General features: G+C 38.5%; 1 protein-coding gene across 1 annotated transcript; it reads left to right on the forward strand.

Annotated features, from left to right (window-relative positions):
* Nucleotides 1-2,209: 2,209 nt before the first annotated feature.
* On the forward strand, nucleotides 2,210-25,602 carry vimr2 (vimentin-related 2). The gene is made up of 10 exons (XM_081611733.1): nucleotides 2,210-2,672; nucleotides 3,479-3,623; nucleotides 4,613-4,771; nucleotides 4,876-4,995; nucleotides 8,065-8,160; nucleotides 11,827-11,955; nucleotides 15,262-15,384; nucleotides 20,592-20,702; nucleotides 20,789-20,913; nucleotides 25,286-25,602. Exons 1-10 carry the CDS (start codon nucleotides 2,578-2,580, stop codon nucleotides 25,326-25,328), a joined length of 1,146 nt encoding a protein of 381 aa, XP_081467859.1. The 5' UTR covers nucleotides 2,210-2,577; the 3' UTR covers nucleotides 25,329-25,602.
* Nucleotides 25,603-27,053: the final 1,451 nt, after the last annotated feature.

The following is a 27,053-nucleotide window of genomic DNA, read 5'->3' on the forward strand; positions in this document are numbered from 1 at the left end:
CGCGGTCTCCCGTTTTTATTTTCTTTTTAAATCTGTGATATATCTTCACCTTTAGGAAGGAGTTTCACTCTCAGCATGTATTTTAACTTCAATCTTTTATTTACTTAAGCGCAGCTCACAGTTTTTAACAAATTCTGTAGTTTTTGGTGTACTTCTAAATCTGCTCCTTAGTCGCATCTTTTTGGGGTTTACTGCTGCCTCTAGTGTCGTGGGGGTGGTAAGACAACTAATCTAATGACATTACCAAATCAGAATACCAAAGTCTTTATTATTTATTATAAATTCTGACATTACTGGAAGTGGCTGGGGAGAGGGAAGTCTGGGCCTCCCTTCTGAAGCTGCTGCCCCAGCGACCCGACTCCGGATAAGCGGCAGAAAATGGATGGATGGATGGATGGATGGATGGATGGATGGATGGATGGATGGATGGATGGATGGATGGATGGATGGATGGATGGATGGATGGATGGATGGATGGATGGATGGATGGATGGATGGATGGATGGATGGATTTGATTTGATTTGATTTGATTTGATTTGATTTGATTACTGGAACAGTAAAAGATAAATTCCCTAACACAAAAACATACCTTTCCATATTCTTAAGGAAGTAGAGCTAATTAAATGACATAAACAAGACCTGAAAGTGATTCCAGTTTCACTTGATGGCCAACCTGTTGAAACTTTGGTAAATTTTAAATTCCTTGTGTTATTCCTGGACAGTCAGCTCAACTTTGCTGAAAACACTGACCATATATTTAAGAACTGTTCTCAGAGACTCTACCTTGGGGTTACCCAACTTGAGGTTGTGTTAAAATGTTTAAACGTAACATTCTAACTAGAGTTTTAACTTAACTTAAGTTAAAACAACATTTTAACTCAAGTTTTAACTTTTCATCTCCTCAGCTGGTTTGGTCACATGAGCTGCAGATTAACAGACAATCTTTTAAGAATACTTTGAATGGCAGGTATAACAGCAGGTAAATAGTGGTGAAACCAAAAACATCTCTGTCTCAACTGTTTGCTGAAAGAACATGAAAGACGGCAAGAAATATTCTAGCAGAGAGCATCCATCCTCATTATTTATCAGTTTGACCCTCTGAGCTCATGAAGATGTTAAAGTGTTCCTTTAGGAACTAAAAACATCTATTAGAAGTTATTTATTGACAGTGCAATAATTATTCTTAACCGAACTAAATAGCATTTACCTATACCGTGCTGTGGTAAATGTGTAAGTGTTTTGCTCTATTCACAAATTGTTGATAATGTGATTCTATGAATATGATTTATCGTTTTTAAATAGTTTTATCTTATTTTTTCCTATATATGACTCTACCATATATTTCCTATATATGACTCTACCATAAATGGTATCTCAGAATAACATACATGGCACCGTAAAAACAAAAATGTGATTTTTTTTTTTTTGCTTGTATCTGTTTAACAACCTGGGTTGATATTCCTAATTTGTTTATTGACTTTTGCTGAATGAAATTTCTTACGTATATATTGCAAATGGTATTTTTTATTATAGTGATCATGTTGTTTTTCATGTCTCTTTATTTCTTTTCTTCCTCCTATAATTGATGGAGATATATAGATATTATTCATAATGCATAAAAGTAGTTTGTCATTTAATTTGCTCTACGTCCTTAAGAAAGTGAAAAAATATGGTGTTTTATGAGATAATTTATCTTTTACGGTGCCAGTAATGCCGAAATGAATAGTAATAAAGACGTTGTGGTATTCTGATTTAGTAACGTGATTATGTTAGTTGTTTTACCACCGCCAGGCCACTAGAGGCAGTAGTAGGCCCGAAAAGATGCAACTAAGGAGCAGATTTAGAAGTACACCGAAAGTTACAGAATTTGTTAAAAACTGTGAGCTGCGCTTATGTAAATAAAAGATTGAAGTTCAAATACATTCTGAGAGTGAAAATCCTTCCTAAAGGTGAAGATATATCACATATTTCAAAAGAAAATAAAAACGGGAGGCCGCGGATAATACAGGAAATAACGCCCCCTTCACTTCCGGAGTGCAATGGTCCCATTTCCAAATAAGGTATGAGGCTGACAGTGGTCCGTCCCCGCCCCTTTCTGTTTGCTGCAGCGAGGACCTTCTCCAACTCAGAACAGAAATGCCGATCTGAACAAGATGGCGGTTAGTATTAATTCAATATTTGAAACCACGGACCGAAGGGCTTCGTTCACTTCCTTCGCCGCCATTGCTAAAAGTACAGGTGGACCATAAATCTAAAACATTATTTAAAAATGCCATGTCACGGCAAAAATAAAGCTTTGACCACATTTTTATAAAGAATTTTTGGCGGTAAAAATCACATAAACATACATCGCAACATCATGCAGGGACTGGATTGTTACTGGTGGGAGGCGGAATAAAACCCAATAACTGTCCAGTTTGATTTAGTAGTTTACTCCTCGGGTACGTGTGAAGTCCTCACTGAATGACGTTCATTCTATAAGCAGTGAGCTTCACCTCGATGCCACATTCACATTCCCTGCGATTATAAAGCCCGGTTTGGCGCGGCTGACGCCATTTTTATCCCGATCCGGAGCCATGGCCATGCTCAGAGTGTCTTCATACCGCCGGCTGTTTGACGACGACAGGTGGAGTCCTAACGGAGGGCCGAGGCTGCGCCAGGCCTCCGCCAGGTCAGGGTTCATCACATCCTTTATTATGCTAATACGGGAAAAAAAGATATTCTGGCTGTTTTAATATCTATTTAAAAACATGTTTGAACCACATGTTTAAATCTCTGCATAGCTAAATTTATTTTTCTATTCATTATTAACAAAAAGTGCAACTCTTAAAAAATATGTTGTATATTGGGAAAAAATATACAGTGAAAATAAACTTTGAATAATTAAAAAAAAATGATATCTAGTTTCTAGTGCGAATATTTTGTTATTTAAGTACATTTGAAATAAGAAAAATATAACTTATATGTTACTTTTCTGCAACATACAGGACCTTGTTTTAAGTCAATAATTCCTGAAATTTTAAAAAAATATATATATATACTAGTTCCACTGGCAGATTATTTTATAACATGGGAAAAATGTGCTAAATTTAAGTAAAAGTTAAATAATCTGCCAGTTGAGCAAATTCTTCTATATTAAAGAATTGTTGACCTAAAACAAACTCCTATATTTTGCTAAAAAAGTTAATTGTAACTTAGTTTTGTCTTTATTTCAAGCACTAGAAATTAGATAAAAATATTTGATAAGATTAAATGAGACTATAAATATCTGAATGTTTGTTTTGAACAATGTAAGGAAGTATATAATGTCAAGCTCAGAGTGTTAGTACTGAACAGGAAGTTTCAATAACATGGTGGGAACAAAAGCCTTTTAATAGAAACACACTGTTAGTCGAGGTTTTACGTATAACAAATGTCAGATTTACTTTTTTGCTTCTTCAGTCTTTCAGTCCAGTTTTTGTGTTGCTTTTCTTGCAGGTGTGCCTCTGCAGACCAATGTGGCTGTGATAAAATAGACTTTGTTGCAGCCAAAGCTCTGAACAAAGCGGGTCTGGACCAGTTCGTCCAGGAGCGGACCAACATGGCTGCCCTCAACGACCGGCTGGCCAAACTCATTGAGTTGGTGTGGAAAGACATTAAACTAGAGATGCATTAATCCACTTTTTCACTGTCGATACTGGTACCAATATCTGAGGTTTAGTTTCTGTCGATACGATCCAATACAGAAAAACAGTTCAATTTACTTAAAACGCTTTCTTAAAAATAAATAGACATAAATGTACTGAATTACAAGTTGATGTGCCAACTCTGCACCAGTACACCAAACTTGGATACACCAACATCTTCACAATTATTTGGTTAGTCAGTACAATTAGGAGTAAATAATAAACTGACAAAAACAACAGGTTTACTGTCGCAATAAATCAATCATATTTTTAAAAAAGCTCAATTTCCATTGGTATGATTTATAATTTTTCTCTTTTATCCATTTCTACAAAAAACTGGATGATCGAAGTTTTCAGTCTGGTGATTTGGTCTTAACTAACCCTTTTATTTGAAGGATAATTTTGTTTATGTAACCCTGTCTATGCACATTCAAGCACTGTCCTACATTTACAGAAACTTAAGAATTTTATTTGTTGTTTCTCTTGTTTTGTTTATTTATTTGGGGTATTTAAAATGTCTTCCAGTTCCAGTGTTAAACGTTTGTTATAATTTAAAGTTTGCTGATCTTTGAGAAAATGTGTTCTTGCATTATTATGCCATCAGTATTATATTACTTGAAAATGGTCTGAAACCAACAATATTATCGTTTATCGCAATAACTTCTGGGATAATTTATGATTTATTATCTTGATCAAACATTTTAAAATAAACTGCTACAAACCAAATGGTTCAGAAAGTTCAATTAGGATTTGTAAAATCACAGAGCATAGAATTAGACTGAATAGATCTGCCATTATCGGTCTGACTCATTGTCACCAATACCCGATCTAGAACTTCTCTCAATATCAGAACCAATACAGATATTAAAATCGGACCGGTGCCTCTCTAATCGACTGAGAAACCTTTCTTGTTCTGCCTCTTCACCTCTGACTCCGCTGTCTTTAGGCTCACGGTTTGGAAGAGGAGAAGAGCTCTCTTGAAAGCCAGATTGCTGATCTGGAGGAGAATCTGAACGGTCGATCCGCCTTCACCGAAATCACCTGCACTGCAGCGAAACCGAAGTTCAGCTTGGAGGCAGTGGTGGAAAAACTGCGCAGGCAGAGGGTAGGGTGTGTCTGCTGCATGTTGACGAGGTTTTCTCACCTCCTATTCCCGCCTGTCCACTTCAGTCAGAACCCATTTCGGTTCTGTCCGTCTTCTGACTGCAGGATGAGATTATTTGTGACACAGAGGAGCTGAAGGAAGAGCTTGAATGTCTCCAGAAGGAGTTTGAGAAAGCTGCACATCAGAGGATTGTCGTCCAGCAGGGACAACAAGATGCTGCTGAGGTAAAATTTGTTCTCCGCTTTATAAAATATCAGATTTTCTTTTGCTGAATCTCTAAAACGAAAGAAAAACATAAACATCTGAGGTAGAGCCCTGAAGATACGTAAGGAATGTGATTTAATTAAAGCTGCATTATGTAACTTTTATAAAAATATATGTTTTTACATATTTGTTGAAGCTGTCATCATGTGACAGTATGAGACAAATAATCTGAAAAAATTGAGCTCCTCTTTCTTCTCCCAGTGCTAAAAAGAAAAACAATCAATCAGAGCCTTTGGATGGGTCTTAGCGCTGTCAATCATGCTCATGTGTGTGCTGAAATCCTTTAATCTCCATGGCAACCATTCAGCTTTCGAGGCACATCTCCTGCTGCAGTTTCCATAGTTTCTGTCTCACAGTGAAACCGTCGCCCGTAACTCCCCTGCTTTGCTCCTCCAGACTAGCCAGCAGCAATTAGCAAACCCTCTGGTGAACTGTGCATCTGCTGAGCTCATTAAACGGGCCACTTCTCAGAGTAGCGCTGGTAAAAACGCTGTTAAAGGGTTAATACAGTAGCCATGTTGCGATGACTTCCTGAAGACGGAGTTTCAGGAAGAGTAGGAGCTTCTTAAAGAGACAGAGGCCCAATTTCAAGGTATTAAATTATGAAATTACATTTCTTTTAAGTTATATTTGATCTGTGCAGCGTTTGACTGAGGGTAACATAGCTACTTGATTGTGCTATAAAATGATACTATGTGGCTGGAAAACATTCAGTTACTGTTTAAAAACACCCTAAATATTAAAGTTTATTTCCTTATTAGGAGTGATAAACCTGAGTTCTTCAAACAAAACTAAAGTCATAATGAAGTGGTTTGGATTTCTGTAACGGATTCCTAATTTTATAAGAGCTTTATTGTGTTTTAATAATGAAGGGAAAAATGTTATTTTAATATGACCTCTGATGTAATAATGTAGCTTGGCCACTAGGTGGAGGTGTTGTCAAGCGTTTCAACAGCAGCAGCAACCTGTAGTTGTTCAGCAACCAAACCGTCAACACGACTCCTCCTCTTCCTCACACCAGGCTGAAGTAATTGTCCCGCAGCTGGACCAGATGTGAGCGCGGCTTTGATTCCTCCCTTACAGATGTAACACATTTCATGATGCTGCAGCGCCCCGATGCCGCCGCTGGCTCCGTTCTGACGCTCTGAATTGGTTGCAGCTGCAGGGCGACAATATTCGGTGGGAAAATCTGGCAGGGAAGTAGATGAAGAGCAGAGATGTGGAGGAGAGGAGGGAGCGTTGGACAGATTAACCCACAACAAGCTGAACTTCCCAAAGAAAAACAAAACATGTCCGGTTTTATTATTTTGCACCTGTTTCGTGTCATGACTCTCAAAGTTTCTCTGTGGAAGCAAACTTTGTGAAAACGTCACAATTTCAGATTAAAAGCTGGTAAAAAACATGAAACTGAACCAATGATTTAATTTAATGAACCCAAATAAATTATGCTTATTTATCAGAGGAGGGCAGAGTTCAGAAAAACTGCACTAAGAGGAAAGAGAAGCCGGCCAAGAAATTACCCAGGAGTAAAAAGTATTTGGTAAAAAGTTACTCAAGTACTGAGTAACTGATCAAATTATCATTTAACATTTAAGAATTACATCATCAGACGGACCAAATTATAAAGCTAGGTGGAAAGTTTGGTATTTTAAGGACAAAAATGACTTAATTCAGATAAATAAATAATAAAATCAGGCAAATCCAGAAGTTTTACTCAAGTAAAAGTAAAAATACTTCATGATAAAATTACTCAGGTAAAAGTAAAATTAATTACATTACTTTTCTACAGAAAACAAAATCAAACAAATTTGCTTGATTTTATTCTGATCTTTCAAAATTTTTAATTGTTTTTTTTACACCTTTTTGTCCTGCAAGTTAATCGATTAATTGGATTTAAAAATATGACACATTCTGCAGATATTTCATTTAAACACTTATTTTGTACAATAATTGAAATACATGAGAAAATTCATGCATTAATTAATTTTTAAATGATAAACATTAAAATAGCATTAACTTGGTGAACTCTTGATTATTTGTAGCAAAGAAATAATCTGAAGCTAAAAACAGACATTTTACTAAACATCAATATACAGATCTATTGATTATCGCTTTTGATTAACTGATTAATAAAACAGCAAAAAAAAATTTTTTTTTTTTTTTTTTTACAGAATCTGAACCAGGTGACTGATTTTTATTTACAAAGGATAATTTTTTTATCTAAAATGCAAAATATATTTATTCTTTTATAGTTTTCTCTTATTTACTGCGATTGATATGTTTTTTTCAGTAATTGGCCTTTTTTGGGTCTGTATTCGATTAATTGATTATTAAATCATTGGATGATTATTTCAAAAATCGATTAATTGTTTCAGTGCTGCTGTAGAAGGAAATGCAGGCGAGCCACGCGGCGCCCTGAGGGACGCCACCGCTCCAAAAACATCAGAGGATTTAAAAAGCAGAACCTGACGGCAGGTTTTGCTCTCAACGTTTCTACTTTCATCTGAGCAAACCTTAAAATGCATTTAGTGTTGGATAATTGGTAATATTTCTATAAATACTCTGTTCTGTTGCCCCACTTTGGGCGTCGCTGTCCAACCAGGTTGAGGAAAGTCGAAATATTAAATGTTCTGCCAAAATCCACCAGAGTTTTGTGACTCGAGTTCAAGCAGAGGACAGTTTTACAGATCTACAAACACAAACCTTAATTCTTCAGGTATTTTATTTCACAAAGCACAAACTAGTTTTTTTTCCATTTCCCAAAGAGGATTCTTGTGTGCAAATTTAAAAGCCGACACTCCGACTGCATTAATCTTAAAAGGAAGTGTGTGAGCCGAGACCCCCTGCTGCTAAATGTATTGGGAGCTTTTGTTTCTACTTTTCCTCTGCAATGCGGCGTCTACTTCCTGTTCAGTGAGTTTAAACCAAATTCACACCAGATATTGAAGCAAAAATAGATTCTAGAGTGAATCTTTTTGGGTTTTAGTGAAGAGTAGACTCAGACTTTCCTCTTGTGATTGCCTCTGCAGGTGGTCGATGCTGTGACTGCAGAGTGTTTGGCTCTGAGGGACCAGGTGGCCGTCTATGAGGAACAGCTGGCCAACATGGAGACCCAACACAAGACGGTGAGACAAATCAATCAGATGAAGCAGAAAAATATTTTAAATGAGAAACTATTTCTGTGGTGACAAACTCCAACCTTCAGTCGATTTGCTGAATCAAAGGCTACGTTCACAGAGCAGGCTAATGCGACTTTAATCCGTTTTTTCTCCACAATCCTAATTTTTTCAACTCCAAAAAATCTGATCTTTGCCACTCATATGTATGGGACTAATTCAGATCTGATTGTTTCCAAAACTCCAAGAGTCTGAACGGTTATGTTGCATTTTTATGGGGTAATTTTAATGCCATAATTCAAGAGCACACATTTTCAGACAGTTCATGTCTTTTGTTCTCAAAACTTTGAATGCTTTTACTTATATTTTCATTTTGAAAGCAGGACTTCATCTTTCTTCTCAAAACTTGTAACATTTACTCAAAGCTTTCTCCTCGCGCTCTGCTTGCTTTTGGAACAAAAATGCACTGTCGCCTAGCAACCTCTCAGCCAATAGCATGAAAGTGTTGTACTGGGTGCGTTTGTTTCCTTCTAGTGGGTTTGCCTGTGTGGCACACCCACTGGATGTAGGGAAAAACAACGATGACAGCTTTCTGCTCCATTACACCAAACACAGTAGCTAGCTTTGTGCTACTGATGGCTAACAGCTACGGTCTGAGGCAGGAGTTTGTTCAGATCTCTTTCTCTGTTTTTGTTTGGATTTGTTTTGTTGATTGAAGGTTTTGCTTCTATTTTGTTTTTTCGTTTGCAGCTGTCGGCCACCGTACCGTTTTCTTTTTTGTAGCGTTTGTCTTGGTTGCGGATGCTTCCCATAAATGTATGAAAATTCTAATTATGAAATTTATGAAGGAGTTTTTTTTGTCCATGAAACGGATCCCACCACTCTTAGTCCTGATCCAAATGGACGTTACAGGAGTTAACATCAATCCTGCATAAAAAGCCGCTGCTGTTAGCTGAGCTTTCTTATTAGATTCCTTTTATGATCCTGTCTGTCGGTTCTCATTGTGAATAAACTTTAAAATGGCGGCGCCCGTTACTGCTTATGTAAACATTGCGCTGCTGTGTGACGTTCTTCTACCGCGCGTCGCTTTAGAGGCGTAATCCGTTCCCGCAGAAGTCTGGCTGTGGTTAGATTTACGCAACAAAATCTGAGTTGAATTGTGTAAATTATTCACATTTCGTCACCAACAAACTGCATTGTAATTTATTAATTTGATGTGTGATAAACCAACAAGAATCAGAATTAATTTTAATGTCATTGTGGACAAATGAAGCACAACAACATCTAAAAAAAAAGTAACTATCGAAGAAATACAGAAGAACTGGGATTAAAAAATAACTAAATGGATAAATAACTAAATAAAAATCAGGTTTAGGATGGATTTGCTGTTTTCAGGGCAACTAAAGTTTTTGGGTTTAAACTATTTTTAGTCTTTCTGTCCTTGGCTTTATTATTGGTAGTGATAAAATCACCTCAGCAACTTTTTTCCTGCAATTCTGACTACATAAAGCAAAAATAAATGAGAAATATATAAACACTTGATCACTTTACTGTTCCTAACACTAAATTGTTCTGTTTCAAATAATCTGACTGTGCACAACTTGGTAACATAAAAACACATTTAAGGAATATCATTAAAAGTGTTTTTAAGGCCGTTATTGGGTTAATTCCTGTAAAAACTGTCAGTAGAGATAAATTAAAAGACAAAAATCAAGATAAAGCCTCGGTAGAAGTAAAACTTTCCTCTTCTTGTTTCCTTTCATGATGAATCAACATCCTGCAGATTAAAGGACAAAATGCGAGAGTCACCGATGAGCCAGACGCAAATAACAGATAATTTTCCTTCGGGGGGTTTCCACTTTTAATTATTTAGGTTTCTTTTTCAAATCTCAGTTTTTCATAGCTATTATGGATTTTTTTTCTGCAAAGCTAAAATGCTACAAGTTTGTACAAAAAAGTGTTTTTCCTTTCATTCATGTGCCTGAAGTTCATCTGAAACACCTTAAACTAAAAATAAGATAATCTTTTAGGAATAAGCTGTTAAAATGTTTTTTAATCATGAATATACTAACTATAGAAGCTTAAAAGTATACAACGAGAGTTTGATTATCTAAAGTCAATGAACTACTTGATTAAAGGTGTGTTTGGTTCTTTTTATCTCACAATGTAACGACTTGAAAAATCCCTGTTTAACCTTTCAGCTGAAGTTTTAAAGTCCTTTGAAGATCCAGAAAAGTTAGAGAGCAAAGCAGCTTTTAATCATTGCTGTCCATCAGCGAACCTGGGAGATATTAGCACTGTTCTCAAAGCTTCAGATCTCGGTCATTTTCAATATTACCTGTCACAAATTAATTAAAAAGTCTTTTTTTCACTATAATAACCTGGAAATCTGAGGAATTTGGTTTTATTTGAAGGCAGTTTTTGTGGCTATTTTAAGATATTTTAGTTTTCATTTGAACTCAAAACAGAGAGAAACTTTAATGCATGTGTTGACAGCGGGTTTACAGCCAACATCTGCACAGTCTTTATATTTACCAAACACACAATGCAGCAAAATTAACTATTTGCTTGTTCTTTTGCCGAAATAGTGAAGCGGTCCTTTAAAATAACTTTGTTTGCATCCATGCGTCGTCGCTGCGCCTCGCAGCGATCCTCCGCCTCACCAGAAGATGACAGATGCAGCCCAGCCGAACCCGGAGCGGCTCCATTTTTCCCGCTGCTGCCCGGCCCTGAAACCCGCCCACTCCCTCCGGACCGCAACTCACAGTGTGGGAAATGTGGCTAAACCTCAAATAAAAACAGAAATCAGTTTGCTTTGTGGACGTCCAGTTTCTCCTGACAAATCAGGAGTCATTATTCAGCTGCAGAAAAATGTTGCATCTGAATAATGTAGGGGCAACTCCATTCACAGATGAAGAAACCCATGCAGAGCTTGTTGCTGCGCTGGAGGTGTGTTCAGCTTTAACAGCTTTACTCGGTTTATTTTACATGATTTCAGGCTCTTGTTCACTCATCCACTTGGCTTTAATTGTACAGTTTTACTCGTCTTTCCAGTATCTGAGTGGTGGGCAATGCGAACTAAACATTTCTCTGGAAACATTAGTCTAGAGGAAACTAAGTGTGCTGATGTTTTTCAAAGTTAGCAAAACGCTAAAGGAAAAATTTGCTTGCTATTAGCGAATTAGCAGAAGTTTGCCAACCACGATACTTTATTTATAGTTGGAACGTCTCGATTTCTTTCCTTTAGTTGGCACTAAAGGAAACATTCATGTACAGATTCTTTTATGGAAAATACAAAATTATTCTGACCTAAAAATTGCAATTAAAGCTTTTCTAACAACTTAAATAAATATGTCAATTTATATACAAATTGAAGCACTAAATGGAAATAATGTTTCAGTTGTCAGTTGTTTTCCAGGATTTTGCTGGAAACTCCTCAGAACATTTAAACTGAGGAGTTTTAAGTCTTTAAGGAATTGAAAATAAAGTTTGTTGTCTCTGATTTGTTCAGCTTCATGTTTTTGTAACTTTTTTAATAAGTCAAAGTCGCCAAAGAGGCAAATAGGAAATCAAAAGAATAATGAACTGGATGCGCCGTTGCTTCTCATACCGTATTAAATAACAGTTGCTGCTTCATGAGGACCATCAGTGTGTTTATCTATGATGTCCATGCAGGAGGTGCAGAGCCAGCTGCAGCCAGATGAAAAGGCGCTGGCTGCAGCTGAGATCAGGTTTGGCAGCCCTGACATCACCGCAGTCCTGGAAGTGAAGGAGTACCACCGCCAGCTGGCCGAAAGCCTCCAGGTACGAAACACAGAAACACGAAACATGAAACAAGGAAGTTTGATATTCAAGGATGTGTCCAGATAAACCTAATAAAAACAAAATATACCTTTATCCTGCAGAGTTTGGTAGTGGCTAGTTACATTTACCGGAGTAACTTTATGGAAAAGAGTATTTTTAGTCTGCTGTAATTATATATAATACACACACACACACACACACACACACACACACACACACACACACACACACACACACACACACACACACATATATATATATATATATATATATATATATATATGTTTTAATTTCTGGCTGCATTTCCAATACAAATGTACGCAAAACTTCGTTGATAATCCGCTAACATTGAAAAAACACCTTTTTGCAATTGCCATGTTTTTATTCAGTAAGAAGCACAATTAAAACCACAAATGAATTAGTTTGTTCACATCATGAGTTATTGAAAAACATACATCCTCCTGCTACTTCCTGTCTTTGTCTTTTCCGCCAGTAAAAACATCTGGTTGGTTGTCATACTATCAGAAAACTTAATGAAAAATGTGAGTTTTTTTAAATTGCCGTGCCGGGTTGCTAGGTGACGGCTTGGTGCCCATTGATTCTCATTTAGCTCCTCATTTTCAAGAGACCTAAGAACATTAACTTATTGACCAAAATGTCTGAGTGTTTTTTAAGCATGATGTCTGTTTTTAGAAGCAGCTAAGACACAAATGGAGGTACAAAAACAGGCAAAATGCGAATTTTACTCTTACTTTAGTCATTTCTTGGACAGCTACTTTTTCTTTTTACTTGAGTTAAAACGTTCAAGTAGTGCTACTCTACCACTTTTTTATGACAAAATTATTTTTATATAAAGAATTGTGCATTTATGAATCCTGAATTGCAAGTTTTGGTATTTAAAACAATGTTTTGGTCTGATTCTTATTTAATTAAGGTCCTTCTGACAGCTGCTCCTCATCCTCTTTGCTGATCACCTCCTCTTCTTCCCCCCACATAAATCTCAGCTTTCACAAATCATGCTGCGACACCCCGACTTGTTTTCTTTACCTCTTAGCACAACAGAGGAGGAGAACCTGAGAGTCGGGCTTGTAGTTCTGGACCCGGACAGAACGGCTTTCGTCCACCTCTGTAGTTGCTGTGGTACAGCACCGAGGTCAGGCTGGAACTCCGGTGGGTCTGACCCCGTCTGGGGTGAGGATGTCTGCCGGTTCAGAGGTCAGGGCTGTAATCAGACTGCAGGCCGCCTTCCCAGGCTCCCTCTCAGCTCCGGACTGGACGTTTTCAGAGGCATTAGAGAAGAATATCTGATCCATTTTTATTTGAATCGTCTGTGTGTCTGACTATACCGGTACAACCAGCCTCTTGTTCAACGCTTCGCTTCATTCAGAGGGCCTGGGCTCCCGGCTGCTGAGAAACGATTACTTCCTGGAGGCCTGGACTCGGTTGAAGTTTCAGGGTGTTTTCATACCCGAGAGTCTGGTAGACTGGGTCAAATGGGGACAAAAATTGCAACATTTTTACATTTTCAGCTGCTGTGGTTCACTTTCACACTGCACTGTGTCAAATGAACCAAGTCTTTTGAAAGACATGTTCCCTTTCTCACCTGTGGCGGCGATGCACCAGGAACCACTGAAGGAAATGACAAGAAAACCTGTGAAGAAGACACTGAGCGCAACTTCTTTCTCAAAAAAAAAAGTACAGAATGGACTAGCATCAGTTTGTAGAGGTTGAAGGATTTCACTTTTGTGTTTGGCAAAAACCACAAACCATATATCCTGCTAGCGATATGCCTTCGTTTCGGTTGTATTTACCCAGAATGCCCTGCACTATAGTTCTTTTTCTGCTTTTGGAGGGATTTCCAGCCTGCTTTGCATTTACATATGCTTTCAAACCGGATCAGGATTCACTTCAGCTGAACTGACACAAGTTTTTAAACGGACCAGAATTAGCTTTTTTGTTCCACATCAGAGTTCGATTTCGTGTTCACATCTCCCGAACAAACTGGACTTTCTAGACAAATGGACTAGAGCAGGGGTGTCAAACTCCAGTCCTCGAGGGCCGGTGTCCTGCAACTTTTAGAAGTGCCTCTGCCGCACCACACCTGAATAGAATAATTAAGTAATTAGCAAGGCTCTGGAGAACTGAGGAGGTAATTAAGCCATTTGATTCAGGTGTTTTGTACCTGTGGCACATCTAAAAACTGCAGGACAGCGGCCCTTCAGGACTGGAGTTTGACACCCTTGGACTAGAGTTTAATTAAAGTGAACTAAACAGTTACTGGTTACTCAACCAGTAGCATTTGCCTGTGACGTATGTCATGTGCCATTTTGACGCTATGAAGCTTTCCGGAAATGGCCTGTGCTGTAAGCAATCATCCTCCAATGCTGAACCAAACAAGATGGCTGTTAATGTTACATTAATATTTAGAAGCGCGATCAACTGAACAGCTTCGTTCACTCCCCCTGCTGTTACTGCTAAAACTACAGCAGTATTTTTAGCAGTGGAGAAAACCAACGTCATCAGTCAGAGTTTCTTCTGTTCACTGATTGGCCCAGTGGAGAAATCCACTTCAATAGGAGAAAGCCCAAACAGATTAAAAATCCTAGCAAATGAAAATAAAACTAGATGTTGTTGATAGCTTTGGCCTGAAGCCAACGCCATCAGGCTCGTTTATTTCTGAAGACAATGTAAATTGAGCAACAGGATCTAATCTTTATTTGCATTTTTTTGTTGCTTTGTGGTCCACACTCCTTACCACTTGGTGGCGGTAATGCTTCCAACAGTTGTTTGCCAACCGCCATTAAAACAAAGAAGAAATCGCAGATGGAGCAACATTACAACGGAGTTGATTTGTGTAGGAAAGCAGTTGCCAGGCTAGTGTCTGTCCCAAAGTGACTGTGTTCTGGTTTTTCTGCCTAAATCCCGTCTATTTACTCTCTCCCTCCCACTCGGCGTCTTCCTCTGCCAGCTGGACGGCGTCCTGTCTGCGCCTGGCCTCAATTATGAGACACGATTGTCTCGATGTTCAAATGATTACTGTTGGATTTAAACAGGAATGGTGATTGTTGGCTGCGTCCCACACACCTGTGCGCCCTCATGTTGCCTGTTTCGGCTGTTTCCCCTCCAATGTAATTACAAATCAGGTGCATGAAGAGAACTTTGCTCATCCACCTCTCTGAAGGGGCTTTTTGCTCCATCTGTCAAAGTGCACTTACCTTACTCGATGAGATGCCTCTGTGATCTCTCTGATTTTCAACTTTGCAAAATTATATGACTGCTCTGTCTCCTAATCGTTTGTTTCTTCAGCTGGAGTTTGGTGCGCTCTCCTCAGGCAAAGGCGATGGAAAGAAACTAGAAGCGAGAGGAACTGGTGGGTCAATGGTCAAAGACCCAACAGAGATAACTGATGTGGACGAGATGAAGACTCTGGTGAGTGAGCTTCCTCCTCTTATTATCTCCATTAAAAGGGAAAGGCATCCAAATTACAAAAAGTGTAGCCATGTGAAGAAATTTAAAAGATTTTTGGGGTCAGATCAGGTAATTTTTACTTCTAAACAATTCCTGCAGACTACTGCAAGAGCTCATGTGTGTCTTATATAAGTATTAAATATAATGTTCCAGAGATCTTCGTTGAGTAGGAGCGTCCCTTGTAATAACAAAGATGTCTGTCATTTTGAAATTTCAATGAAAAAAAGAGAAGGTTATTCATAAATTGTCAATTTTCAGCTTGGGGATGAGTTGACAGTTGTACTTTTTGCTCTTCAAATCTATTTTAAATGCATTGTCTTTGTTGGAAGATAATAAATAGTAAATTAGTTGCGGACTTGGGCAGTTTTCAAGTTCAAAAGGTTTGCATTTCCCGCATATAATATGCTGATGAACTCTTTCTACATTGTAGCATTTTCTGACTAAACCTAAATTTCCACAGGCAACTATTTGGACAGCTCAGCTGTAGCACAAGGGGCCTATGTGTAATTTCTTAATTCAGATTTCTAAAAATGTTATTTTACTAACCATAATTAAGTTTAAGATATCTTGAATTATCAAATGACGATTCAGTGAAGTCATTTGATATCTTGAAAGGTATTTTGAACCGTAAAATGAATTATTACTCTTACTAGTTGGAATGTAGATAGTCAAAAAAATATTTAATGTTAAAACGGAGTGCCACAGTTAAAAAGTTAAAAAGATAACTTTACTTAAGTTCTCTCTTTAGGTAAAGAGATTTTAGTCTGCCAAGGTCTGCTATTTTGAGCTCCTTTCAGATTGAGTTGTTTTAGGGTGTCTTGTCACTTTAAATCCACATAAGCTGCTGCTGGCCTTGCCCCCCGAATTTAATGTTTGCACTTGCACATAAAAATGGATGCAAACAGATACGCAATTATACAACCGAACGTCTTTGAAAAGCAGAAGTAGAGTGTTCTGCACAACCAACAAGAAAGCAGCAAGTGGTTTCTGGATGATAAGTCAACAACAAAACACTTGTCTTCTTCAGCAGCCATTGTACAACACATATAGTGGTGAAACCAGCTGACCAAACATGCTGGAGTTTAGCGTGGGTTGCTAGGTAACACGCTGCGCTGTGCTGGGGTTGCTGGGAGGGTTTTGAAATGGCATGTTTCCAGACACCAAAAATCATAAACTTAATTTGTCTCCTTTTGTTAAAACACACTGGCCTACATCCTCTAATTATGCATTCTGAACTTCTTTATTGACAAAGATCAGATGAGACTTAAATCCATGACTGGGTTTGTATCACAGCCTGAAACAGGATGGTTTCCCACAGCAGGCGAGGAGCAGCTGAGTGACAGAGGAGCAGCCGTGTGGGAGATCCTGAGTGTTTACTCTGAGGACACTTTCAGCAGGAGATGTGAAGGGCCCGTCTGCAGCCCAGACAGGATTTATCTCCTTTAGTGGCCTTGGTTATTAACCACAGGCTTACAGATTGGCTCCAGAGTTATAAAAGTCTGAAAAGTTTATACACTCACAGCCTCAAGACATATGTTGCGATTTGAAAAATGGAAATAAATCTTGATCAGCCATTTTTTACCCATCCTCATACAAAAGGATCCCAGAAGAGTCCTTTAGGATATTACATAAAGATGATGTGACTCAGGTGAAGTCACCAGATGAAAACTACCTCCTTCTCAGTCTCCTCTTGTTCTCTTTAAAAACTGTAAAATTCACATATTTTACGTTTTTACGTTTCCATTTGGGCTTCTACTGCTTCTAAAAAACACCCAGACACAGTGCTTAAAAAAACACCCAGACATTTTTTGGCAATAAGTTACTGTGTTTTGGTGTCTGCTTCAAAAGTGTCCGGCCCACCTCCGTTACCTAGCAACCCCTGTCAATGTATTGAATATTCTATCAGATGTATTATCTATTGATATTGATCACATGTCTACCAAGATATGTATAGTTATTTATCTATTTTCCAGCTCTAAGCAGTGATGACATTAAGTGCTTTTTTTGTTGACTTACCATCCAGAAACCACTTGCTGCATTGTTGCTGGTCGTGCAGGAGGCCCCACTTCTGCTTTTAAAAGATGTTCAGGCATTTGCAGGCATTTTCATGTGTGAGCATAAACGGTGAGTTGGGGGCGTGGCCAGCAGATTATTTGGATTTAAAGAGACAAAAAGCCATAAAAGGAACTCCAAATAGGCAGTATTGACCAAACTAAAATCTCATTATCTAAGAATGATTTTGTAACGAACTTGTTTTGTGTAGCACATAAATTTCCTAACCTGTTCAAGGAAGCATAACAGGTCATCTTTAACATCCATCAGCGGTTTCACCACAGCTGACCACATCTATAGCAAACCTGGTGGTTTGGTTCTCATTACTGAGGCTGCGGCTCCACTTCCAGCTCTTTAAATAAACACCGAGCCTCTGAAACCACAGCACAGCTCCTCCAACATCATCCACTTCTCTCCAACACGAGTGCCGCTCAGGTCAGCGTCGCCTGACGGATGGACAGCTCAACTTGACCTGCTCTGCTTCCTCTCTCGCCTCTGATGGATGCTCAGGCTCTGGTTTCTCACTGAGACACAACATGACCAAACAAACACATTGCAGTGAAATCAGGCCAGACTCAGGACTGTATATAATAGAGCAGGCAGTGATGGCGTCCAAAGCCGCTGCTTGCATATACAGGCTTGACTCCACTCCACTCATCATGCCAGGGGGAAGGAGGAGAGGACTCTCACTTGGCTCGGCCGGTTTGGGGAGTCATCAGGAGCCGGGTTTTCCTCTGCTCAGATGGTTCCTCTGAAATGTGAGCCTGATCCCCATCTGGTTGGGACAGATAATTGTTGAACTTATATGATTGCTGCAATTACTCATGGCAGGGCAACACAGACACCGACACTGAGGGAGGGATGCTCCTATAAGCTAATCTTGGCTTTTTGTGTTTGTTGATTTTGTTCTTGGTTGCTCCAGCTCACTATTATCATTTTTAGGACAGAAATGAATCAAGTTACTGCCTACAGTAAGCTGTGAAAGTGCTTATTTTGCATCCAAGGAGCCAGACTTTCTACTGATTTCTTAAAGTTATATAAATCTGGAGTTTTTCTGTCCTCTCACGTTACACTGATGTCCAGAGTTTTTGCCAAAGTCATCAAGTTGAAAGTTCTTGTTGGCCTCAGCTTTTTAAATTAAAAGCAGGACAATAATTTTACAGAAACATTTGACCCATCCAGCAAAACACTGAACTCAGTATTTCAATTAAACAAAGTAGTCTGATTTTTAGGGGGAACAAGATAATCAAATCATATTTTCATTGACAGATTACTTCACTTTTGGGGAAAACCGTCTCGTTCCAAATTAAATAATCCATCAATGGAACTATCTTTTTTTTTTATCAATGGCCTGCGTACCGCATGTTGTTCACCCATTTTGTGGCTTATAGGCTAAATTACAGTAAATCTTTAGGAAAGAGATAAGTGTAAAAAGTGATTCAATGCACAAAAACACAAACATACGTGTATTATATGATGAGCTCGACTTACACCACTTAATTTTTATGAGTTTGGTGGATCTTGAGTGACTTGGGGAAACAAAATGTTTGTCTAAATGGCCTTTGTGCTGAGAAAGTGGTGAAAAAGCAACCCGAGTCCAAAGGAGTCAGAAACCTTTGGATCAAAACTTGATTGGTTTTAATAAATATAGATCAAAACCACTTTATAGTAAAGTTGCGTTTAATACTTCAGCTCTTTTGTACAGCATTATTAAATGTTGCAAGTGTTAGTTTTAGGTAACCATTCATTGCAGCTCATTGATCTGGATTTATAAATTACAAATTGATCTCCCCTCCTCCCGTTTCGCAGCGATTGTAGGCATGAAAGTTTTACAGTTGTAATGACCATAGCAAATTATCCATTTAATGCTGAAGCATTTCACCCTAAAACCACAAATGTGAACCTTGTGGTAGGGCAGGATGAATTGTTGGGGGGATCACCAAAGTCAGTGGGAGTCATCATCTGGAAACAATGAATGTCTGCATGAATTTTGATGGCAATCCATTAGCCATAGATCGAGATATTCCCATCTGGATCACATTGTTGGGGCATTGTACTGACATGGCTGTAAGCATTGTTAAATGGCTCTAATAAGGCTAAATCAGAGCTGAACGACAAGAAAATTTGGGATTTGTGGTCATCGGGTGGTCAGAAATATGACTAAATACGGAATACATCCAACAATCATTGCATTTACTGTGTTTAAATAATTACAGGCATCAATATTTTATGCCAGATGTTGGTATGTTGTTGTCAATGGAATGTTCAAGGAAGCAAGCACAATTTATCATCTCTGTTAAGTAAAGTTAGGTTACTGATAATCTAAAGTTGATTCATCTTATATAGAGCAACTTATTTAGCAAGAGGCTGACCATCTTTCAATAACATGAAAGGCTTTCATAATGCTGAATTTAAAAAAAAATATTAAATTTTAACATTTTGTATCAGCTGTATTAAATACTAATTAAATAAACACAAAATTGTGTTTTTCTCACAATAATAAACATGGACATATGTCCATGTACATGAAACAAAACGGGAATCTCTAGGTTGCTAAATAGAAAAATAAGAGGAAAAGAATACAGAATACTTCCGTGAACTTTGTAACTAGTTGCTATGGAGTTGCCATGACAACAAGCTTAGAGGGTAGGTCTCGTTCCTATTACTAGTGTCCACTTTTCTGCCGTCGCCTTTGACGTTGCTCCCTAATGCAACCCGCCTGAATGAGAACTTTTAAGGTGAAACTTGAGGAGTAAGTCCATTATTTATATTTCAAAACGGAACTTCGTTAAGTGCATTTTGAATCCCAAACCGAACTCTAGTGTGTACCATTTCTTTTCCCTGTTCTGGCATGGTCGCCATCTTTGATAAAAAAAAAACCAACTTTCTGCTTAAGAATGACCGGCAGCGCCCTCTGCTGGATGGCGGCCAAACTACAACATAAAGTCTAAATGGACGTTATTAGCTAATCAATTGGAACTAACTTTTGTCTAATAAACCATTAAACGACAGTTTTAAGTTGATTTATTGTTTTTAGGATTTCAGAAAAAAAACACATTAATAGCAGAAAGCGTCATAATGTAAATGAACGGCTGGTGTTGGGTGTCTTTCTGCAGATTTTGGAGCTGCAGAAGGAACTCGATGACCTGGAGAAGAGTAACGAGGAGCTGTTGGATGAAGTTGAGGTGAAAGGAGCTGCGTACATGGATGAGGTTGAAGAGTTGGAGGTATGGGATTGGGACTCTTGATGCAGACTTTCTAACTTCATCTCCTTGTTTTTTCTTTTAAACATCCCAAATTGTCTGTTGTTTAGTTTACTATAGCAGAAATGAAGCAGCAGGAGGTTGACTTCAAATCCCAGATGAAAGAGCAGTGTGAGGAATACAGGGAGCTTCTCAGTCAGAAGATGGCAAGAGACATGGAGATTGCAGCTTACAGGTAAGAAAAGATGGCGCCCACCTGCACATAAAAATGAACTTGAATCATCCTGAAGTCAGCAGATAAAGTTCTAATTAAGAGTTATTTAGGAGGCTTTCAGGGAAAAGTAGCTACTTCCTACAGAAGAGTCAACAATTTTCTCTCGAGAGTATTTCTATTGGTCAAGCTAAATTTGGTTTATTTGCCTTTTTACCTATAAAACTCTCTGACGACCCAAACATGTCTGTCTGCCTGGTTCTGGATGACTCGGTGGGTGTGTTCTGGTTAATCCAAAGTAATAGTGCACAGTTGCTAATCTGCAAATTAACTAATAGTGGAGCTAATTTTGTTTAGCGCTTTTGCCAGCCTTGAAAATGCACTTAGCTTCCCCTAAATTGATTTTTCAATATACATTATAATGAACAATAGAGAACAATATACAAACGTAATTAGAACATATAAATTATAATGTCAAAATAAAATTCATGCTTGAGGGTTGTAGTCTTTCAAGGGCAGATATAATTTGATTTGAAGTTAGCGCTTTAGCATTAGCTTCCGCTAAATGCCGTGTTGGTATAGCACAGCAGTGTTAGCGGTTCTAATGTTAGCACTTGAGGGTTAGCATAACTAACTTTTTTCAGTCATACACAGAATATTTTTACTGATTTCTTTTTCAAATAAAGAGATAACTATGTAAAAGGGGGCCATGTCACAGTTTTTATGTTGTAGTTTAAAGCTAATTTAATCACACTGTAGCTGGCTAGTAGAAGGAAGGTATAGCTTTTTTTCCTGTGGTTGGTTGTGAAAACAATGTTAAACTTTTCAGCTTTTTCCTTGCAGGACCACATCTCAATCATAAATACAAACCGTTGTAGTAATATTTTAGCACACTCATTGTGCCGTTGCCGCAAGGGTTTACAGTAGAGAATTGGGAAGATTTATGGAAAGTTAAGTTTGATTGTTAGTGTGACTGTCAGTCAAAGGGAAGGCATGGTGGGTTTCTTTATTAAAAGAAAAACACAGCACAAAGTGATTTCTCTGATAAGTTTGTCATCCTCTTGCATGTCCTCATTAAGTCTGGTTGCAGTTATAACCCACAGATCCTGACATCTTTTGTGAAAGTGTTTCTCCATGGTAGGGGGTCAGATGGAAACAGATGGTGCTCAACAATGTTCCCCTTTAGGAAGCGTCTTCTGGTGGGTTTGAAGAACAGCGCATGGTGGTCCCGGCATGTTTATCTTAGCTTTTAATCTGCTGGATGCTGAGTTTGATGTTTGTTCTGTATCAGAAAAAAATGGATATTCACAGTACCATGCATAGATACTCTCACCCCGTGAACATTTACAGATATTAGAAGGTTAAAATCACAAACTTCACCGTATGTTTAGGGATTTTATGCCCTGAACACAGCAAATCAACGCTGATCAACATTATTTTTTCCCTTAACATCCCAGTTGTGGTCCTACTATGATTTTTTGTATTTATTAAAATATACTTGTCTTTTATTATGTATTTATATATTTGCGCTGCCTTTGAGAGTTGATACTTTTTAAATTTTGTTGTGCTTTCTTGCACAATGACAATAAAAGAATTCTGAATCTAATTGTGAGAAAGAGAGAACATAAAACATTAATTTTAGCCAAGAAAAACACTCATAAAAATCTTAACATGAACCACAATGACTTGAACATGTTCCCGTAATTATGTTGTGTTTTTTCTATTAACGTAAAATTTATTGCTTGTGATGCATAAAAACTCATAATTACTTCAGAAATTGTCTGTTACATGTTTTTCTTTTGGAGTTTACCACTTTCCCCCAAATTTTTCATGTGCCGTGATACTCAATGTATCTGTTGAAACAAACAAACACGATGGACTATATTAGCCAGAGCTAACACCGTTAGCAGGAGCTAACACTGTTAGCAGGAGCTAACATGAAATCTGAACAAATAGGAGGATAATGAATGGATGTATAAAGGCATAATGAAACATCTTTATATATTCGTAACACAACTCTAACATATTTGGGTGAATGTTTTGATCATGATGCTAACCGTAAACATCCTGGTTTAGAAACTGCATTTCTAGGTTAGCATTTTAAAGCTGAAGCAGCACAAACGCCAACTTTTTTAGTTGAATACCATTTTGGTCCTCCTCATTTTCATTTCCTCTTGTCACTCTGACAAGATGACAAGAGTAACTTTGACTTCTTCTGAATTTCTTCTCAACTCTTCTTTCCACAAAAGCTAAATTTGTATATTGTGGAATTAACAGGTGAAGTTTATGGTAGTAATGTGAACTAGAAATGTTCATTTATTCTAATGAAAGGCTCCACTGAGGGTTTCTGAGTGTATTTTGTTTTGTTTTTTTATGTTTAATGCTGCCCAGCCTCTCGTTTGGAGCCAAACTGTAAGACTTTTACTCTCCTCTGCATGTCTGTATGAAATCATCCGGGGGAGAATCTTAAAGGTTATTTCGTGGTCCATCTCACGTAGTTTAGCCTGGAAATCCGCAGTTTCTTTTTAAGATGTTCCTCAGACAGGCTTGACATCCGTGTCCCCCCGGGTCACAGAAAACAGCTCCTGGAAGTGATGCAACTTCCTGCATATGGCCTTGAGGCTTTCATGTCATTTCCCTCGGTTCACTGAGGTTGTTCAGCCATCTGCCATCCTGCTATGTGAAGTGACGCACTTCTGCCATCCCAAGTTGTTGCCACAGACATCCTCTTGCCCCCCATGCTCCCTGTGCCACCGCCTCTGACCTCCAGGGGGCCCTACTGCGTTTTGAGCTGAGATCCATGAGAGTTAAAGGGGACCAATTATGCAAAATTCATATTTTGCATATTTTTATGCTTCCGTTTGTGTCTCAAAAGCTTCTAAAAACAACCCAAGCACTAACCGCTCACTCAAACATCCTCACATTCATGACGAAGACAATAACACTGATTGGATAAAAAATTTACTGCAACTTTTTTTGATCCAAGAATTCAGCAATCATCTCTTATTTAAAAGAAACTGGGGGACAATTAAATTCACACATTTGCAAGTTTTTGTTCTTCCATTTGGGTCTCAAGCCCCTGAAGTGCTCAATTTGACGGGCACTGCTCCATTACCTAGCAACCCCTGCTCCGTTACCTAGCAACCCAAGCATATTTGCTCAGCTGATTTTACTGCTGTACAATGGCTGCTGGAAAAAACAAGAGTTTTGTTGTTGACTTACCATCTATAAACCACTTGCCGTGTTCTTGTTGGTTGTGCAGGAGGCTCCACTTCTGCTTTTCAAAGATGCATGGTTGTATAATTGTGCGTCTGTTTGCTGCCATTTTCACGTGCGAGTGTAAATGTTCATTTGGGGCAGCAGCTCGTTTGGATTTAAAGTGACAGAATATGTTTTTGCTAGAAATGTAATGAACATATTTTGTATCCTAACCTGTTCAAGGAAGCATAAGAGGTCACCTTTAGAAGACATCTTACTTTCTGCTCTGCTCTGTACCGGCCCTTTAATGTCAGCACCCCTCATTAGACTCATTTACTAATCCGCCACAGCTCCAGTTGATTCACACAGTAAACCCTCACCCAATGTTTTCCCTACTTTTCTTTATATACTGGATGTTTTGTTATCCTTAATTAGATCCATAAAAAGGAAATTATGTTTTTGGTTTAAATGGCCTCCACCACACACACTAACTACCCCAGTTTGCCCTTACTGGGGGGCTTATGGCCCGTGAACGTATTTCAGAGCAGCGCCAGCAGATGCTTGGTGTTTCGGTGTGCTGACAATGTGAACAGCGTTTGGCTGTAAGTCATTCTGCCGTCGCACTGCTGGGTCACACGCAGATCCTTCCTGATTTACGTCACGCTGAGAGCTGAGCTCCACATGTCAGGACTTTATGATAAAACATCTGGTTTCACTGGTTTAATCAACTTTTGAGTGAATAGGAGGTAAAAAAAACAACCTGAGGTGTGAAAATATATGACAAAAAAAACATGAAGCCTGTTTATAGAAAAACTGATTCTATAGAAAACTATTTTATTACTTGGATGATTTAAACATTCTGGGCGTAGTCTTATCCATAAATAAACAAGCACAGGATTTATTTGGACACTGCATGTTTTTTTTTTTATTTAACTTCAGTCTTAAGTAAAAAAGTGAAATTAAATAAAAAATATAATGTATTTAATTTTGAGCTCACATTGTTAACGTGCCACTTCTCCCTAAATATCTGACAAACTATTTGTATCTGCTTGCTGCTGATATGTAAATTATAATTACCATCAGGCTGATTGATTTTGAAAACAAAATTACAAAGCAGGTGTTTGGTTTCCCTTCTGAACAACCTGTGCCAGTTGTCTGCGTGTTATTTTACATGTTTTATTGTTTTTCTGCCTTCCAGGAGTCTGGTGGAGGAAGAAGAGGTGAGGCTCTGCATCCTGTGACTCGGCCTGATCCGATGGACATCTGCTGGATTCTCCCCTGATGCACAGATTAGAAAACAGACCAGAAAACTCGACAAACGACCCAGAATGAGCACTTTGATGAAACTTAAGCGTAGCAGCTCTAGCCGCTGACAGATTAACGTCGCCTGGAGGCCTCAGCCTGCTGATAACAGGTCGCATGCAGATGATCTGGAGCCTGAGATGGATCGGTCTGAAACCTGTAGGAGGCTCAGGTCTGGCTCTAATAATCCTTAAAGTGGGTTTTTATCTCTGATTCGCACAAGTTTTGTTCCCTCTTTGTAAAACAAGGTGCAAATTTAAAGGAGCAGTATTATGTAAAATATTTTTTTTTGATATTTGTATTATTTTATAATGTTATTCCCTCATCAAAAACACACTTGGAGTGTTGTGTTGCTTTCATGCATGTTTGAGGAATCCTTTAATCTCCATGGCAACCATTCAGCTGTGCAAAACGCCTGGGTGGACCTAGCTCCGCCTTCGAGGTCAAAGCTCCTCCTCAGAGATGCAGTTTCAGAGCTTCTGCCTCACAGAGCAGCTCTACTCAGCCCAGCTCCTTCAGACTAGTCGGCAGCAATTAGCAAACACCCGGTGGAACTCGTTATAGGAGCTACTTCTCAGTTCAGCGCTGGTAAAAACGTTATTAAAAAGTTAATAAAGGAGCAAGTTTCAGAGGAAGCAGGTGTTTTTAAGGAGACAGAGGCCCAATTTAAAGGTGTTACAAAGTGAAATTTCTCTTAAGTCATATTTGATATATAGCATTTTTATAACAACTGAAGGAAACATTGTTGCTTAATTATGCTACAAAATGGCTAAAAAATACACATAATACTGCCCCATTAACCTCAAAACTAAATTTTCCATTTTATTGCTTTGTTAGGACTGACATGCCTGAATTCTTCAAACAAAATTAAGATCACAACAAAGTGGTTTCTGTAATGAATATTGTTTTGTTCTAATAATGAAAGAGTCTCTAAGAAAAGAGTTTTGGTATTACCTTTGTTGTAATGATGCAGTTTGCACCTGGAGAACAAATACTGCCGCCCCTTTCAGCGCAGAACACAGAGCCACCTCGTCTGTCACTCAAACTCCTTCTGATTGCCACCTCTTAACCTTTGACCCCCTCGCTGTAATCAGACACACAGACGGGCTCCTCCTCCGTCACTGGAAGCGTCCCACCTTGCTTTTGTTTTTACAGTCAGGTCTGCATGCTGCTTGTGAGAGTAAGCTGTGTTTGCTTAGCAAATGGCTCGTGAAGTTGTTTTTGTGCAACCTTCAACAAATGAGCACCTGGATCTGAGTGATTCATTGTTTCCTCTTCGAGAACCAGTGTCCCAATTTGATGTCATTTTACGAAAAAGTGTTCAGCAAAGCATTCCTCGCTAATCTTTTCCTTATTGTCAGCATTGCATCAAAGCTGCCTGTTATCAATCATCCTGCACAAGCATTAAAATGTACTTGGGATTTAGATTAAATAAAACTGAATGCTTGAAAAATCACAACCGATTGTGACTTATTCCAGAAGAGCCCTCGGTTTCATGAGAACTGCTCACTGAAATGAGCTTCAGCGCGCTGTAAAACATCTTTTCAGAGCAGCATGATTTATGTGGAGCGCTCCGGCTTTCATTGATCTTCATCCTCATCATGAGATTTTAACATTCCCAGCTGTTAAAGTTCTCAGAGGCTTGTTAGCTCTGGCATGAAGCT

The sequence above is a fragment of the Poecilia reticulata genome, chromosome 10 (assembly GCF_904066995.2).
Source record: "Poecilia reticulata chromosome 10, P_reticulata-male-v2, whole genome shotgun sequence".
In the NCBI taxonomy this organism is placed as follows: Eukaryota; Metazoa; Chordata; class Actinopteri; order Cyprinodontiformes; family Poeciliidae; genus Poecilia; species Poecilia reticulata.